Source organism: Bombina bombina, chromosome 2 (genome assembly GCF_027579735.1).
Source record: "Bombina bombina isolate aBomBom1 chromosome 2, aBomBom1.pri, whole genome shotgun sequence".
Lineage (NCBI taxonomy): Eukaryota > Metazoa > Chordata > Amphibia > Anura > Bombinatoridae > Bombina > Bombina bombina.
The window spans coordinates 511028165-511042386 of record NC_069500.1 but is presented as its reverse complement, the minus strand read 5'-3'; the positions used below and the strand labels follow the sequence as shown (position 1 = coordinate 511042386).

General features: G+C 36.0%; 1 protein-coding gene across 1 annotated transcript in view; it reads left to right on the top strand.

The window, feature by feature from the left end:
* The first annotated feature begins 321 nt into the window (after nucleotides 1-321).
* Nucleotides 322-14222, top strand: part of LOC128647111 (Fc receptor-like protein 5) — a 51439-nt gene continuing 37538 nt past the window's right edge. Inside the window, exons 1-5 of the mRNA XM_053699928.1 lie at nucleotides 322-643; nucleotides 2606-2899; nucleotides 5746-6039; nucleotides 7110-7403; nucleotides 8474-8767. Of these exons, the coding sequence (XP_053555903.1) occupies nucleotides 322-643; nucleotides 2606-2899; nucleotides 5746-6039; nucleotides 7110-7403; nucleotides 8474-8767 (1498 nt within the window). The remainder of the gene's footprint in view (nucleotides 644-2605; nucleotides 2900-5745; nucleotides 6040-7109; nucleotides 7404-8473; nucleotides 8768-14222) is intronic.

Genomic DNA, 14222 nt, shown 5'->3' with positions numbered 1-14222 from the left:
TTTTTTTTTTCTTACACTCTCTCCCCATTGATGTCTATGGGGGAAAGCGTGCACGAGCACGTAAACTCAATTCTTTGGCTTTTGTGCGTTATGGAGCTTAAAGCACCATAACGCACAGCATAAGGAGGTTTTTCAGTAACTCATAATGGCAGCGCTAAGGAGAGTGCAATAACGCATTTTTTTGGCGTTGGTATCGCACCCTGTTTAGCGCAAAACTCGTAATCTAGGTGATTGTTTGTAATTGATTTGAAGTGTTATGATAATACAGAGTTACTATATATTCAAATGCTCTATTACCAATATATCTCATTTTGATTCTTCATGGTTTTAATGAATTTTATGCCTATTTTTACAGCTGTTCCTACTCTTGAATTAAAACCACAACTTGGTGTTTATTTATTTGGGGATAAGGTAGATCTCAATTGCTGCAACACTGATCTTACTATAAATCAAGAATTCAGGTTTTACAAGAATGGTTCAGAGATTAATTCATCTCCAGTCTCTGAAGACAGATGTGCAACATATAAACTGGATTCCATAACAATCGAAGATGTTGCATCATATCAGTGTAGATACTGGACAGAATCTAATGGGACAAATATAGAATCTGATATAAGTGAGGCTGTCAACTTGTCCATCACAGGTAAGATAATAATTACTAAAGCAACATTAAACACCTCTTGCTTCTTTGTTAAAATTGTGTTTTTCTCACGCTCCCTAGATGTCCTTTTGATGTCCTATGTTTTTTCTAGTCGTGATTCAGATAGGGCATGCAATTTTAAATAACTTTCCAATTTACTTTTATCATCAAATGTGCTTTGTTCCGTTGGTATTCTTTGTTGAAAACTAAATCTAGGTAGGCTCATATGCTAATTTCTAAGACCTTGAAGGCGGCCTCTTATCTCAGTGCATTTTTACAGTTTTTGTTACAGCTAGACAGCACTAATTTATCACTGATTGGCTAAAATGAAAATCTGTCAAAAAAACTGAAATAAGGGGGCAGCCTGCAGAAGATCAGATAAAATGTAATCACAGATGTAAAACTGGATTAAATCTAACAGTGCTGGTCATGCAAAACTGGGGAATGGGTAATAAAGGGATTATTTATCTTTTTTAAACAATACAAAATTGTGGAGTAGACTGTCCCTTTAAGTTGGTGTATCTAACCTAGGCTTAAAGGGACATGGAAATTAATATTAAACATTAATAAATCAGAGAGTAGAATTAAAAAAGAGTACTAGTTTACTTCTATTATCAATCCCTAAAAATAAACTCAGACATCCTAATAGCATTTCTGATTTTCATATAATACTGGTCTTCCCAGCATAATTCCAATGCAGATTGTAACTGGTTATTTTCAAATATCTGCCATGAGATTCTATATGACCAAAAGCATGTGGACATCTGACCATCACACCTATATGAGCTTGTTGGACATCATAATATGAAGTTTTCCCCCTTTGTGGCTATAACAGAAGCAACTCTTTTGAAAAGGCTTTCGAAAAGATATTTGGAGTGTGTCTGTGGGAGTGAGATCAGGCACTGATGATGGATGAGAAGGTCTGGCTTGCAATTTGTGTTACAATTCATCCCAAAGGGGTTCAATAGGTTTGAGGTAAGGGCACCCTGTATGCACCTTGATTTCCTCCACACTCATCAAACTATGTTTTTGTGGACTTCCCTCTGTGTACAGGAGCACAGTTATGCTGGAACATAAAGGACATTCCCAAACTGTTTCTACAATGTTGTAATACACCCAATTGTCTAAAATGTATTTGCATCTTGTACAATTAAGATGACCTTTCACTGGAAGGAAAGGCCTTATACCAAAGCCTAAAAAACAGCTACAGACCATTATCCCTTCAACTTAAAACTTTACAGTAGGTGCTATGGATTCCAGTAGACACCGCTCTCCTGGCATAAGCCACACCCAGATTCTTCCATCAGACTGCCAGATAGTGAAGAGTGATTCATCACTTCAGAGAACATATTTCCATTGTTCCAGAGTCCGGTGGCAGCGTGCTTTGCACCACACTGTCTGACACTTGGCATTGCGCATTTTGATGTAGGTTTGTCTACAGCTACTCAGAAACTGATTTCATGAAGATCCCAATGTACCGTTTATGTGCTGATATTGTTTCTAGAGGTAGTTTGGAACTGTGTAGTGAGTGTTGCAACATGTGATAAGCATTTTTTTACACTCTACCTGCGTCTATCACTTATTGGCTGGGTTGCTGTTGCCCCTAGTCACTTTCACTTTAAAATAATAGCAAATACAGCTAACAGGACATATCAAGTAAGGTAGAAATTTAGCAAACTAACAATGCAAATGTGTCTTCCTATGAAGGTCATTGAACTCTTCAGTATGAGTCATTGTACTGTCAATGGTTGTCTATGGAGAGTTCATGGTTATGTGCTTGATTTTATACACCAGTTAACAATGGGTGAGGCTGAAACACCTGAACTCAATAATTAGTAGGGTTGTCTGCATACTTTTGTTAATATAGTAGATAGGTAGATAGATAGATAGATAGATAGATAGATAGATAGATAGATAGATAGATAGATAGATATGATTCATCTTAAAATGTACTTTATATTTCAGAGCATCCGGCTTCTCCTATCATCACCCTTCACCCTTCATATCCCATTTACATTACTGGGGAATCTGTCACACTGATGTGTACCCCAGCTGATGTTTCTAAATTTAGAAGGATTCAGTATTATAGGGAAGGAAAACCCTTTCTCACAGAAGATCTACTAAACACAGTTTCTGCAAATGTAACATTTATATCTGCCCACGATGCTGCTGGAAATTATTCCTGTGTATACTGGGAAGAAACACATGGAAGACTTATCAGTTCATCAATAAGCAATGTAGTTGCCATTCATGTAACAGGTGAGTACATTCTATCATCTCATGCATAAAAGATGTATACTTTCTTCTTATTGTCCTGTTTGAGAGCCTTTGGTTGATATCACAACATCATGGACTAGAGAATAGACATGCTGTACATGCAATAGGAGATTGCTGGGAACACAATAGGTAATAGATGCTGATAGAAAAATAAAAAAAAAGTGTGTTCTAGACAGGATGATTACAATCGTTTTGTATCTATCTAAAAACACCTACACTTAAAGGGACATGAAATCCATTTTTTTCCTCCATCATTCAGATATACAAAGTTAAACAACTTTCTAATTTACTTCTATTATCTAATTTGTTAAGTTCTCATTGTATCTTTTCTTGAAAAGCATACCTTAGTAGGCTCATGATGTGGGAGCTTGCTGTTAATTGGTGGCTGCACATATATGCCTCTTTTTATTGGCTTACCAATGTATTCCGCTATCTCCCACTAGTACATTGCTGCTCCAACAAACTTATGTATACTCTATCTGAATCATGAAGAAAAAATTTTTTTTATGTATCTTTAAATAAATAATATTTCCCGCTTGTGTATGTTTACTTCTTCAAATAAAACATTGCATTAAACTTTTAAGCATTCTAAAAACATCTTTATAGTGGCCATCACTAATTTAAATATAAATAATCTACTGTTCAATATTACAGTATGAAATGTGTGTCTCTCTTCAATATTTTATTATACATTTTTTAAATCAACTTTAATAATCCAAATATTATTATTTTCTGGTTTTGCATAATAGTATGTTTCTTTTTTCTACCATTTCGGAATATTCGTGTTTCATATTCGGATGCTAATTTCAATATTACCTCATGAATTCTTCAAAAAAAATTAAAATTCCAAACTGAATACAATACTGTAGTACTTTTTAATTAAATCACTCACTCTAACAATGTCAAATATCAAACGTGGGCACCACATTGAGCTAGAAGCTAAAACAGACATTTTTCTGAGAGCGGAGAATGATCTTGTTTGCATTCCAATTTGAATAAGGATAAAACTTTAAACAAGAAATGCCTTCTTACATCAACAACATGACACTCCAAGACTAACGTAACATGGTAAACTGCTTGGGTATTTAAATTGTACATGCGTAATCTTGTTTTCTTACATGTACTATTAAAAAAACGGAAAAAAAAACGTTGTGTTTTTGATATACCAGTAAATACGTGAATAAACATATGTATAGATTCAATTTATAATTGTCTTCTTTGCTATATTTAATATAGAATCAAAATTGTAAACCAAGCAACATTTGAATTTGCTATATCTTGTTTTGTCCAGAAATGCCACAAAGCAACATGCAGAGATTTTACTGGTGGTTCTTGTGGCCAAACGTTTAATGACACAAACCTACACAAGTAATACTTAAAAGAAATTAAACTCAAAATGTAACTCCCTAAATGGTTAGATTACAAGTGGTGAGCAATCAGTAGCGCTGGATTTATTATTAGTGCAGGGTGTGAACAACCTCACACAGAATAATACACAATCAGATATTACAAGCGGATGGATTAATATTTTAAGCAAAGCATCTTAATGTAGCCAAACATTTTTTTCATCCCTTACTTTTAATGGGTAGCGCAGTGAAGGCTATTAGCACGCGCTTTGCACTCATATTACAAGTAGCAAGTTAAGTGTTGCGCTCAAGTTTAGTCCCTTTAAGACCTGACGTAAACCATTATAATTAATAGTATAGCACATAAAAAATGAATTCTACTATTTGTGCACCATCAGCTTATTGCACTTTCGGCTTTAGACACCGTTGACTCAGGGCTAGATTACAAGTGGAGCACAAATTTGAGCTCCCGCGAGTGCTTTATTTGTGCTCATACATCTATTTATACATGTGTTTCTATGGATCACTAGGTAAAAGCACTTTTGGACACCATTTTTTTCTAACACTTAACACTTTCACATTCATCTTATCTCATATCTTTTAAACTCATAACTTTTTTTTTGCAATTTTTTCAAATAATTTGTATTAGATAGTGTTATAAGTGTAACTGTACTTTTAACTGTATTTTTTATGTGTTTTGTGCCACTCGCACGCAAACAATAGTGCGCCACTCGTAATCTAGCCTTTAGTGCTTGAAAAATATCCAGCATGAATTTTTCTGCAAGACCCATAGTTGTCTATGTGAGTGATTTGGTGAATTCACCCTATCTGACATGCAGATGTTAATGTGCCCTAGTCTATCGTTCAAAAAACCCCAAAATGTAGGACTTAGAGCGTTTTAAAATAGACGTGCTATTGATGGTGCTCGCGTGATATTAATGTACGATAGTGCTAATATTTTTGCTCTCTGTCACTAGTTATTTTTTAACCTTATATTGAATTTAACTCAAAATATTGCGGTTTTTCAATTACTCCCAGTGATATGGTTTAATAATTCACAGTTAAAGGCAATGTGTTATATCAGTTGCAGTGCAAACCCTCTCTTTTGGATACAATCACATCTGAGAAGCAGATTTTTCATTGCTCAATACCTCTATTGCTATATCTGTACTTGTAATTCTACAATTTAATATGTTTAATATTTCTGTAATATCACATTGAATCCTACGTAAGATATTTTTTCCCACTGATACCTATAAAAAGATAACATATGCATTCACATATTCTGGTAAAGTTATTAATATTAATAGAGAATAATAGAGAATGTCTCAGTATTGTCCCCTTTCTGTTTGGATTACAGTTACATTATTTAAAAAAAAAAAAAAACCTCTTTCAATATAGTCTATGATGTCAATAGGCTGGAATTTATTCACTTGGAGGCCTTAATATACATTTTATTTTATTATTGTACTTGTGTTCCAGATTGTCCATCACCTCCTTTCATCTCTCTGAGCCCCCCTGATTCTGTTTATGTTGGAGGGGAGGTGATAACGTTTTCATGTTCAATTCCTGGTGAGTTTGCAGTGAAAAGAACCCAGTTTTACATGGAGGGGGAAGAAATACATAGAGAGGACACAAGTGATACAAATGTGTCATTTGATGTGACTACAACATCCAGGGAAAAATCTGTGAATTATTCCTGTAGCTACTGGATAAATTATGCTGGGAGAGATATACAATCCCACCAAAGCTCCAACATTACTGTCACTGTCATTGGTAAGCATTCCTATATTTCTTTATTGTAGATGAAATTAGGCAAATATTAAATAAATAATATTACTAAAATAATCAATAAGCCCATGACTGATTTAGAGATTGTTTCCAACTGTTTTACCATATTTTGCATATATTTTTTATTATGTTTCTATGTTTCTAGCTAAATTAATACATTTCCTAGTATGTGTTTTTTATTTTTTACATAGTATTGTGTGACAGAGAAGGTGGGATCGGAACATACTGGAGTTATGCTCACCAGATAAGAATGACTACTCATTTATTTAAATTATGTTAAGACTAAACATGGTGTGCCACTCGTAATCTAGCCTTCAGTGCTTGAACAATATCCAACATGAATTTGTCTGCAAGACCCATAGTTGTCTATGTGAGTGATTTGGTGAATTCACCCTATCTGACATGCAGATGTTAATGTGCCCTAGTCTATCGTTCAAGCGAAACCCCCAAAATGTAGGACTTAGAAGCGTTTTAAAATAGACGCGCTATTGATGGTGCTCACGTGATATTAATGTACGATAGTGCTAATATTTTTGCTCTCCGTCACTAGTTATTTTTTAACCTTATATTGAATTTAACTCAAAATATTGCGGTTTTTCAATTACTCCCAGTGATATGGTTTAATAATTCACAGTAAAAGGCAATGTGTTATATCAGTTGTAGTGCAAACCCTCTCTTTTGGATACAATCACATCTGAGAAGCAGATTTTTCATTGCTCAATACCTCTATTGCTATATCTGTACTTGTAATTCTACAATTTAATATGTTTAATATTTCTGTAATATCACATTGAATCCTACTTAAGATATTTTTTCCCACTGATACCTATAAAAAGATAACATATGCATTCACATATTCTGGTAAAGTTATTAATATTAATAGAGAATAATAGAGAATGTCTCAGTATTGTCCCCTTTCTGGTTGGATTACAGTTACATTATTTAAAAAAAAAAAAAAACCTCTTTCAATATAGTCTATGATGTCAATAGGCTGGAATTTATTCACTTGGAGGCCTTAATATACATTTTATTTTATTGTTGTACTTGTGTTCCAGATTGTCCATCACCTCCTTTCATCTCTCTGAGCCCCCCTGATTCTGTTTATGTTGGAGGGGAGGTGATAACGTTTTCATGTTCAATTCCTGGTGAGTTTGCAGTGAAAAGAACCCAGTTTTACATGGAGGGGGAAGAAATATATAGAAAGGACACAAGTGATACAAATGTGTCATTTGATGTGACTACAACATCCAGGGAAAAATCTGTGAATTATTCCTGTAGCTACTGGATAAATTATGTTGGGAGAGATATACAATCCCACCAAAGCTCCAACATTACTGTCACTGTCATTGGTAAGCATTCCTATCTTTCTTTATTGTAGATGAAATTAGGCAAATATTAAATAAATAATATTACTAAAATAATCAATAAGCCCATGACTGATTTAGAGATTGTTTCCAACTGTTTTACCATAATTTGCATATATTTTTTATTATGTTTCTATGTTTCTAGCTAAATTAATACATTTCCTAGTATGTGTTTTTTATTTTTTACATAGTATTGTGTGACAGAGAAGGTGGGATCGGAACATACTGGAGTTATGCTCACCAGATAAGAATGACTACTCATTTATTTAAATTATGTTAAGACTAAACATGGTGTGCCACTCGTAATCTAGCCTTCAGTGCTTGAACAATATCTAACATGAATTGTCTGCAAGACCCATAGTTGTCTATGTGAGTGATTTGGTGAATTCACCCTATCTGACATGCAGATGTTAATGTGCCCTAGTCTATCATTCAAGCGAAACCCCCCAAAATGTAGGACTTAGAAGCGTTTTAAAATAGACGCGCTATTGATGGTGCTCACGTGATATTAATGTACGATAGTGCTAATATTTTTGCTCTCCGTCACAAGTTATTTTTTAACCTTATATTGAATTTAACTCAAAATATTGCGTTTTTTCAATTACTCCCAGTGATATGGTTTAATAATTCACAGTTAAAGGCAATGTGTTATATCAGTTGCAGTGAAAACCCTCTCTTTTGGATACAATCACATCTGAGAAGCAGATTTTTCATTGCTCAATACCACTATTGCTATATCTGTACTTGTAATTCTACAAAGTAATATGTTTAATATGTCTATAATATCACATTGAATCCTACATAAGATATTTTTTCCCACTGATACCTATAAAAAGATAACATATGCATTCACATATTCTGGTAAAGTTAATAATATTAATAGAGAATTATAGAGAATGTCTCAGTATTGTCCCCTTTCTGGTTGGATTAAAGTTACATTATTTAAAAAAACAAAAAAACTCTTTCAATATAGTCTATGATGTCAATAGGCTGGAATTTTATTCACTTGGAGGCCTTAATATACATTTTATTTTATTATTGTACTTGTGTTCCAGATTGTCCATCACCTCCTTTCATCTCTCTGAGCCCCCCTGATTCTGTTTATGTTGGAGGGGAGGTGATAACGTTTTCATGTTCAATTCCTGGTGAGTTTGCAGTGAAAAGAATCCAGTTTTACATGGAGGGGGAAGAAATATATAGAAAGGACACAAGTGATACAAATGTCTCATTTGATGTGACTACAACATCCAGGGAAACATCTGTGAATTATTCCTGTATCTACTGGATAAATAATGCTGGGAGAGATATACAATCCCACCAAAGCTCCAACATTACTGTCACTGTCATTGGTAAGCATTCCTATCTTTCTTTATTGTAGACTAAATCAGGCAAATATTAAATAAATAATATTACTAAAATAATCAACAAGCCCATGACTGATTTAAAGTGGTTCCAGCTGTTTTACCATAATTTGCATATTTTTGTATAATGTTTCTATGTTTCTAGCTAAATTAATTGCTTTTTGTTGTTGTTGTATGGTATTGTGTGAGAGAGAAGGTGGGATCAGAACAGACTGGAGTTATGCTCACCAGATAAAAATGACTACCCATTTATTTAAATTATGTTAATTCTAAACATGGTGGATCCAAATAAAAATATCAGAAATTAAAAAAAAAAAAAAATTCTAGGTAGCTCCTGCTGTCATTCTGCAGTTTTGTTTAAAATAATGTGCCAGATATTCCTATTTTTATTTTAGCGCTATATAATTTGAGGCTACATTAGATTTTCATTACTCCTGTATAAGGCTCCCATTAAATTAATTCATAAAACAGATGTGGAATAATAAAGCAATACAGGGCAATACTTTAGTTACATTGGTTATTTCAGCAACGCAGGTGAGTGAAAGAAACAATGGAATTGGATGTGACTAACCTTATTTCTAGTCTTATTTAGTGGATGCTCCTCCATAGGGGCAGTAGAGGCAGCACCCAACCAAAATAATAAAAAATAATAATAAATACAATGCCAATTTGAGGTGGGTGTAAGGTTACTAGGTTTCTTTAGGTTTTTATTTTGGGTCTTTTTCAGGAGGTTTTTTAAGGAGTGGGTGGGGAAGTGGGTTAATTTAAAATAATAATAAAAAAGCTTATAGTAAAAAAAAAAAACATTGATAGAAAATGCTGTCAAGATCTAAGGTTGTTTATGGAAATCTGTCCAGCCTGAGAGCACTTCGCACATACTCAGTGTGCTCCTGTAAGAGAATTCTCTTCTCACATTCAGTCTCCATTAAAAAAAAAGTCTTATAACCAGTGATGGCTGGTGAATTTTGAATGTGGTGGGGCGCTAGACCCAACCCCTTTAAAAAAAAAGCCCTGCCTCTCATATGACAGTTTAATGTCCCTTACAAGTTTAAAAAAACATAGATCATTTTATTAGTGCACTATCCCTGGCCTTAATGCCAATTCCTAAACCTAATAACTGATATGCCTTACCATAGAACAGGAGTGACAGCCACAAATCTGGGCATGCGTTTGTTCATGGGGAATCTGGCAGACATATAGATAGATTACAAGTGGAGCATGAAAATATTGCTATTGTGTGCGGACATCTCACAAATTAATAGTGCTTCTATTTTTGAGCTTATATTACAAGTTAAAAGTGACATATTAGTTCTCTAAGGGAAAGTCTATCGTTTGCTAACATCTGGATGTCAAATAGCTTGGGTGCGCCAAATCTCTCACACTAAAAAACTTATGTCAACCTGAGCTCTAAGCTGAAGGTGTGATAAACAGAAAGTGCTCTAATCTGAAGGTCAGATAGTGGAGTTCTTCACTTACTTTTAAACTATTGTTTTATATTGCAATATAAGTTTAAAACACTACATACATATGTACAAATACATACACAAACATACAATATATACTGTATATATATATATATATATATATTTAGCCAGGAAAAAATGCACTCTCAGGACTTTCACAAATAAGTTACTTTTATTTCTGTAACGTTTTCGGAGGTCTTGCCTCCTTCATCAGCATAGTTAAAATACAAACAAACCAACTTTTAAATAGTGACATACTCACTCCAAACCACTTCAAACCATTGCATTCACTGGTGCCAAATTATCGGTGTTGGACCGCATACTGCATTCCAAGTGTGCTACGTACCGGAAGTCGTACTCCAGATTACTTCCGGTTGTCAAATTTTAAGCTGTAATTATTCGGCTTAATCTTTATTAATTCCACAATCAAAAAATTATTGTGACATATAATGTGTGGATAGTTTTTGAAAACTAAATGATAAAGTGCAAAACAAATGTGCATATACAGTGAATAATAAGCGTGACGGCCGCCCATCGTCATGGCAACCTAGCAAACAGTACAATGTATCCCTGTCTGAAACAGGGAAAAAGACTAACAGTAACAATCTTCGAAAGTGTATCACAGAGTATGTTGATGCAGGTAATATATCCTGCTAAATTGTGTATGTTGGAAAGTAAATAGATCTAAGGGTCTACTTGTGAATAACGCAAGATAATGTGCTGCAATATATACGCCTTACTGTGTTAAGATATATAGCGGACACCAGACTAGTCTACTTCTTACTTTCATGTTCCCAGTATTTACTGAGGGGTCTCATGTAGAGATGCATAGCTATGATGTACTACCCTTAATGCGTAAATAACTATTATGCTCAAAAAGTCGTATGTAAGAGATCTCCCCATTGTCATGGGCTATTCACGTGCATGCTATTCGCACCATTGAGCAAATATCTTATTTACATTTTGTTGTATTTTTTAGGGGGGATTTGTACAACATAAACATCCCTTAAAGTGTAAGGGGGTCATATGTTAAGACCATACTCTACTTCCATATTGAGACTAACGGTACTCCCACTTCATCATCACTCTGAATACCAATCACTCAAATTGTATTTGAACTTATTACTAAAGAAGATTGAAAAAAAACATATAAAAACAATTGATATAACGGTCTTTCAGTTCACTGCAACAATATCCCAAACGGGATTGATCTAGCTCCAAAAGTCCAAGATTCGCATGTATATATTACAAGGAGCGCCAAGTTGTTTGCTTCTGAATCTCTGCAAAATGGCTCGCTCTTTGTTTAATTCTATGCATTCTTCCGTGTCTATGGTTACAACCTTATCTCATAGATTGAAATAGCCTGTAGGTTGAATGCCTTATATGCACTGTGATTCCCTGGTTATTCAACGATCCAATCATTATTTTTGTTGTAATATTCTTTAATGATCTTCATCTGGTGCTATCTTCTCCTTCCTGACATGCTTTAGGACCTAATAACCAACTTAGGAAATATGTAATGACATATAGGCTGTGTGTGTTAAGAACCTGGTAACTCCAAGGAACCACTATCTGACTTCCAAACAGGTATTAGAAATACCAAAGACTCCTAAACCTGGTGCTGTATGCCAACATGGTTAGGAGATCCCCTATGGCGAGGCACGCAAACCATATGGCCCACAGAGTCATGATAGTCTAGGTGCCGTACCCTGAGATTGTGTCACACTTTATAGCCACATTACATCAAAGCCTTAAAGTCAGGGGTAGTGTTAAGCCCACCTGGGTAGATGGTACCTAGTCGGTACATCCACTGGGCCTCCCTTTGTAGGAGTATTTTACCTCTGTCTCCTCCCCTATCCAGTGGGGGTACATGATCAATAAGTGTGTATCTTATTGATGCCACCGAATGTTTGTGTTCTGCACAGTGTCTCGCTACTGGTTGGTCCGAATCTCCGGACTTGTGAGCCGACCTTATGGCATGGCGATGATTGGCCATCCTTTCCCTCAGGGTACCTGTCGTCTTACCAACATAGCAACGAGAACATGGGCACACCAATAAGTAAATAACAAACGTGGTCGTGCAGGTGATCGAATGCCGTATACAAAACTGCCTGTTGGTGTGGGGGTGGTGAAATGTTTTGGTACTTATAAGTCCATTACAGGTGGTGCATCCTAGGCATCGATAGGATCCTCTGATGTTTGTATGTATCCTGGGTTTATAGCTTGCCTTCGAGTCAGTCCTGACCAATAGGTCTCGCAAATTTGTGCCCCTCCTGTAGCCAACCATGGGTGTGAGATGTTTACTAAACTGTAGTTTTGGGTCAGTGGAGACGATAGGCCAGTGTGTCCTTAGAGAAAGTCCAGCATTTCTGGTACTAGGAGAAAATGTAGTAGCCAGTATAATTTTGTCATCACTGGTCCGTCTAGGCTCTTTTGCCAATAATTGTGCCTGTGTGACTTGTGACACTTCCTTCATCATCTGACTGATGTGTTGTGTCTTATAACCCCTCTCTGCAAATTTTGCACCCATTTCAGACAACTGGGAGGCTCCCACCTTAGGGTCAGAGTTATTCCTCACTGTTCTGATAAGCTGCGATTTCAGTATGCCTTTCAATAATGCTGGGGGATGACAACTATCAGACCTCAGTAGGGAGTTCCTATCCGTAGGTTTGCTAAATAGTGTACATCCTAAGCCCTGTGTAGTTTTATACACTTTGAGGTCAAGAAAGTTAATGGACTGTAGATCGGTCAAGATATTAAACCTAACTGTGGTCTGTGTACTATTGAATAGCTCAAACCACTCATGTAGGTCAACCATGCCCCCTCTCCAGATCAGAAAAATATCATTGATATACCTACGGTAGAAAATGATAGATGAATCACATTTACCCCATAGGTATAGGTTCTCAAAATGGGACAAGAAGATATTTGCATAGGAGGGGGCCATGGATGACCCCATGGCTGTTCCTGCTATCTGTAGAAAGAATTTGTTTTCAAATCTAAAATAATTCTTGTGCAAACAAAATTCAACAAGAGATAATAAGTATTCAATATGTGGTCCCTCATAGAGGGGGTTGTTCATGAGATGTGCCCTGACAGCTTCTAATCCTTCCCTGGACAAGGAATCCACTGCCGACACAATCGGACGACCCGGGTCGTCCGATTGTGTCGGCAGTGGATTCCTTGTGCCAACCGGTGTCGCAGTATATTGATCTGCTATTGCAGCCGGTTGTCAGGGAAACACGATCCTTTTTGCTGGACACCAGCGAATTTATTAGACTATTGGGGGCTGTGCATGTCCAGCCTGGTGATATTTTGGTCACCATGGACGTGAACAGCTTATACGCTATCATTCCCCACAGGGAAGGATTAGAAGCTGTCAGGGCACATCTCATGAACAACCCCCTCTATGAGGGACCACCTATTGAATACTTATTATCTCTTGTTGAATTTTGTTTGCACAAGAATTATTTTAGATTTGAAAACAAATTCTTTCTACAGATAGCAGAAACAGCCATGGGGTCATGCATGGCCCCCTCCTATGCAAATATCTTCATGTCCCATTTTGAGAACCTATACCTATGGGGTAAATGTGATTCATCTATCATTTTCTACCGTAGGTATATCGATGATATTTTTCTGATCTGGAGAGGGGGCATGGTTGACCTACATGAGTGGTTTGAGCTATTCAATAGTACACAGACCACGGCTAGGTTTAAGATCTTGACCGATCTACAGTCCATTAACTTTCTTGACCTCAAAGTGTATAAAACTACACAGGGCTTAGGCTGTACACTATTTAGCAAACCTACGGATAGGAACTCTCTACTGAGGTCTGATAGTTGTCATCCCCCAGCATTATTGAAAGGCATACTGAAATCGCAGCTTATCAGAACAGTGAGGAATAACTCTGACCCTAAGGTGGGAGCCTCCCAGTTGTCTGAAATGGGTGCAAAATTTGCAGAGAGGGGTTATAAGAC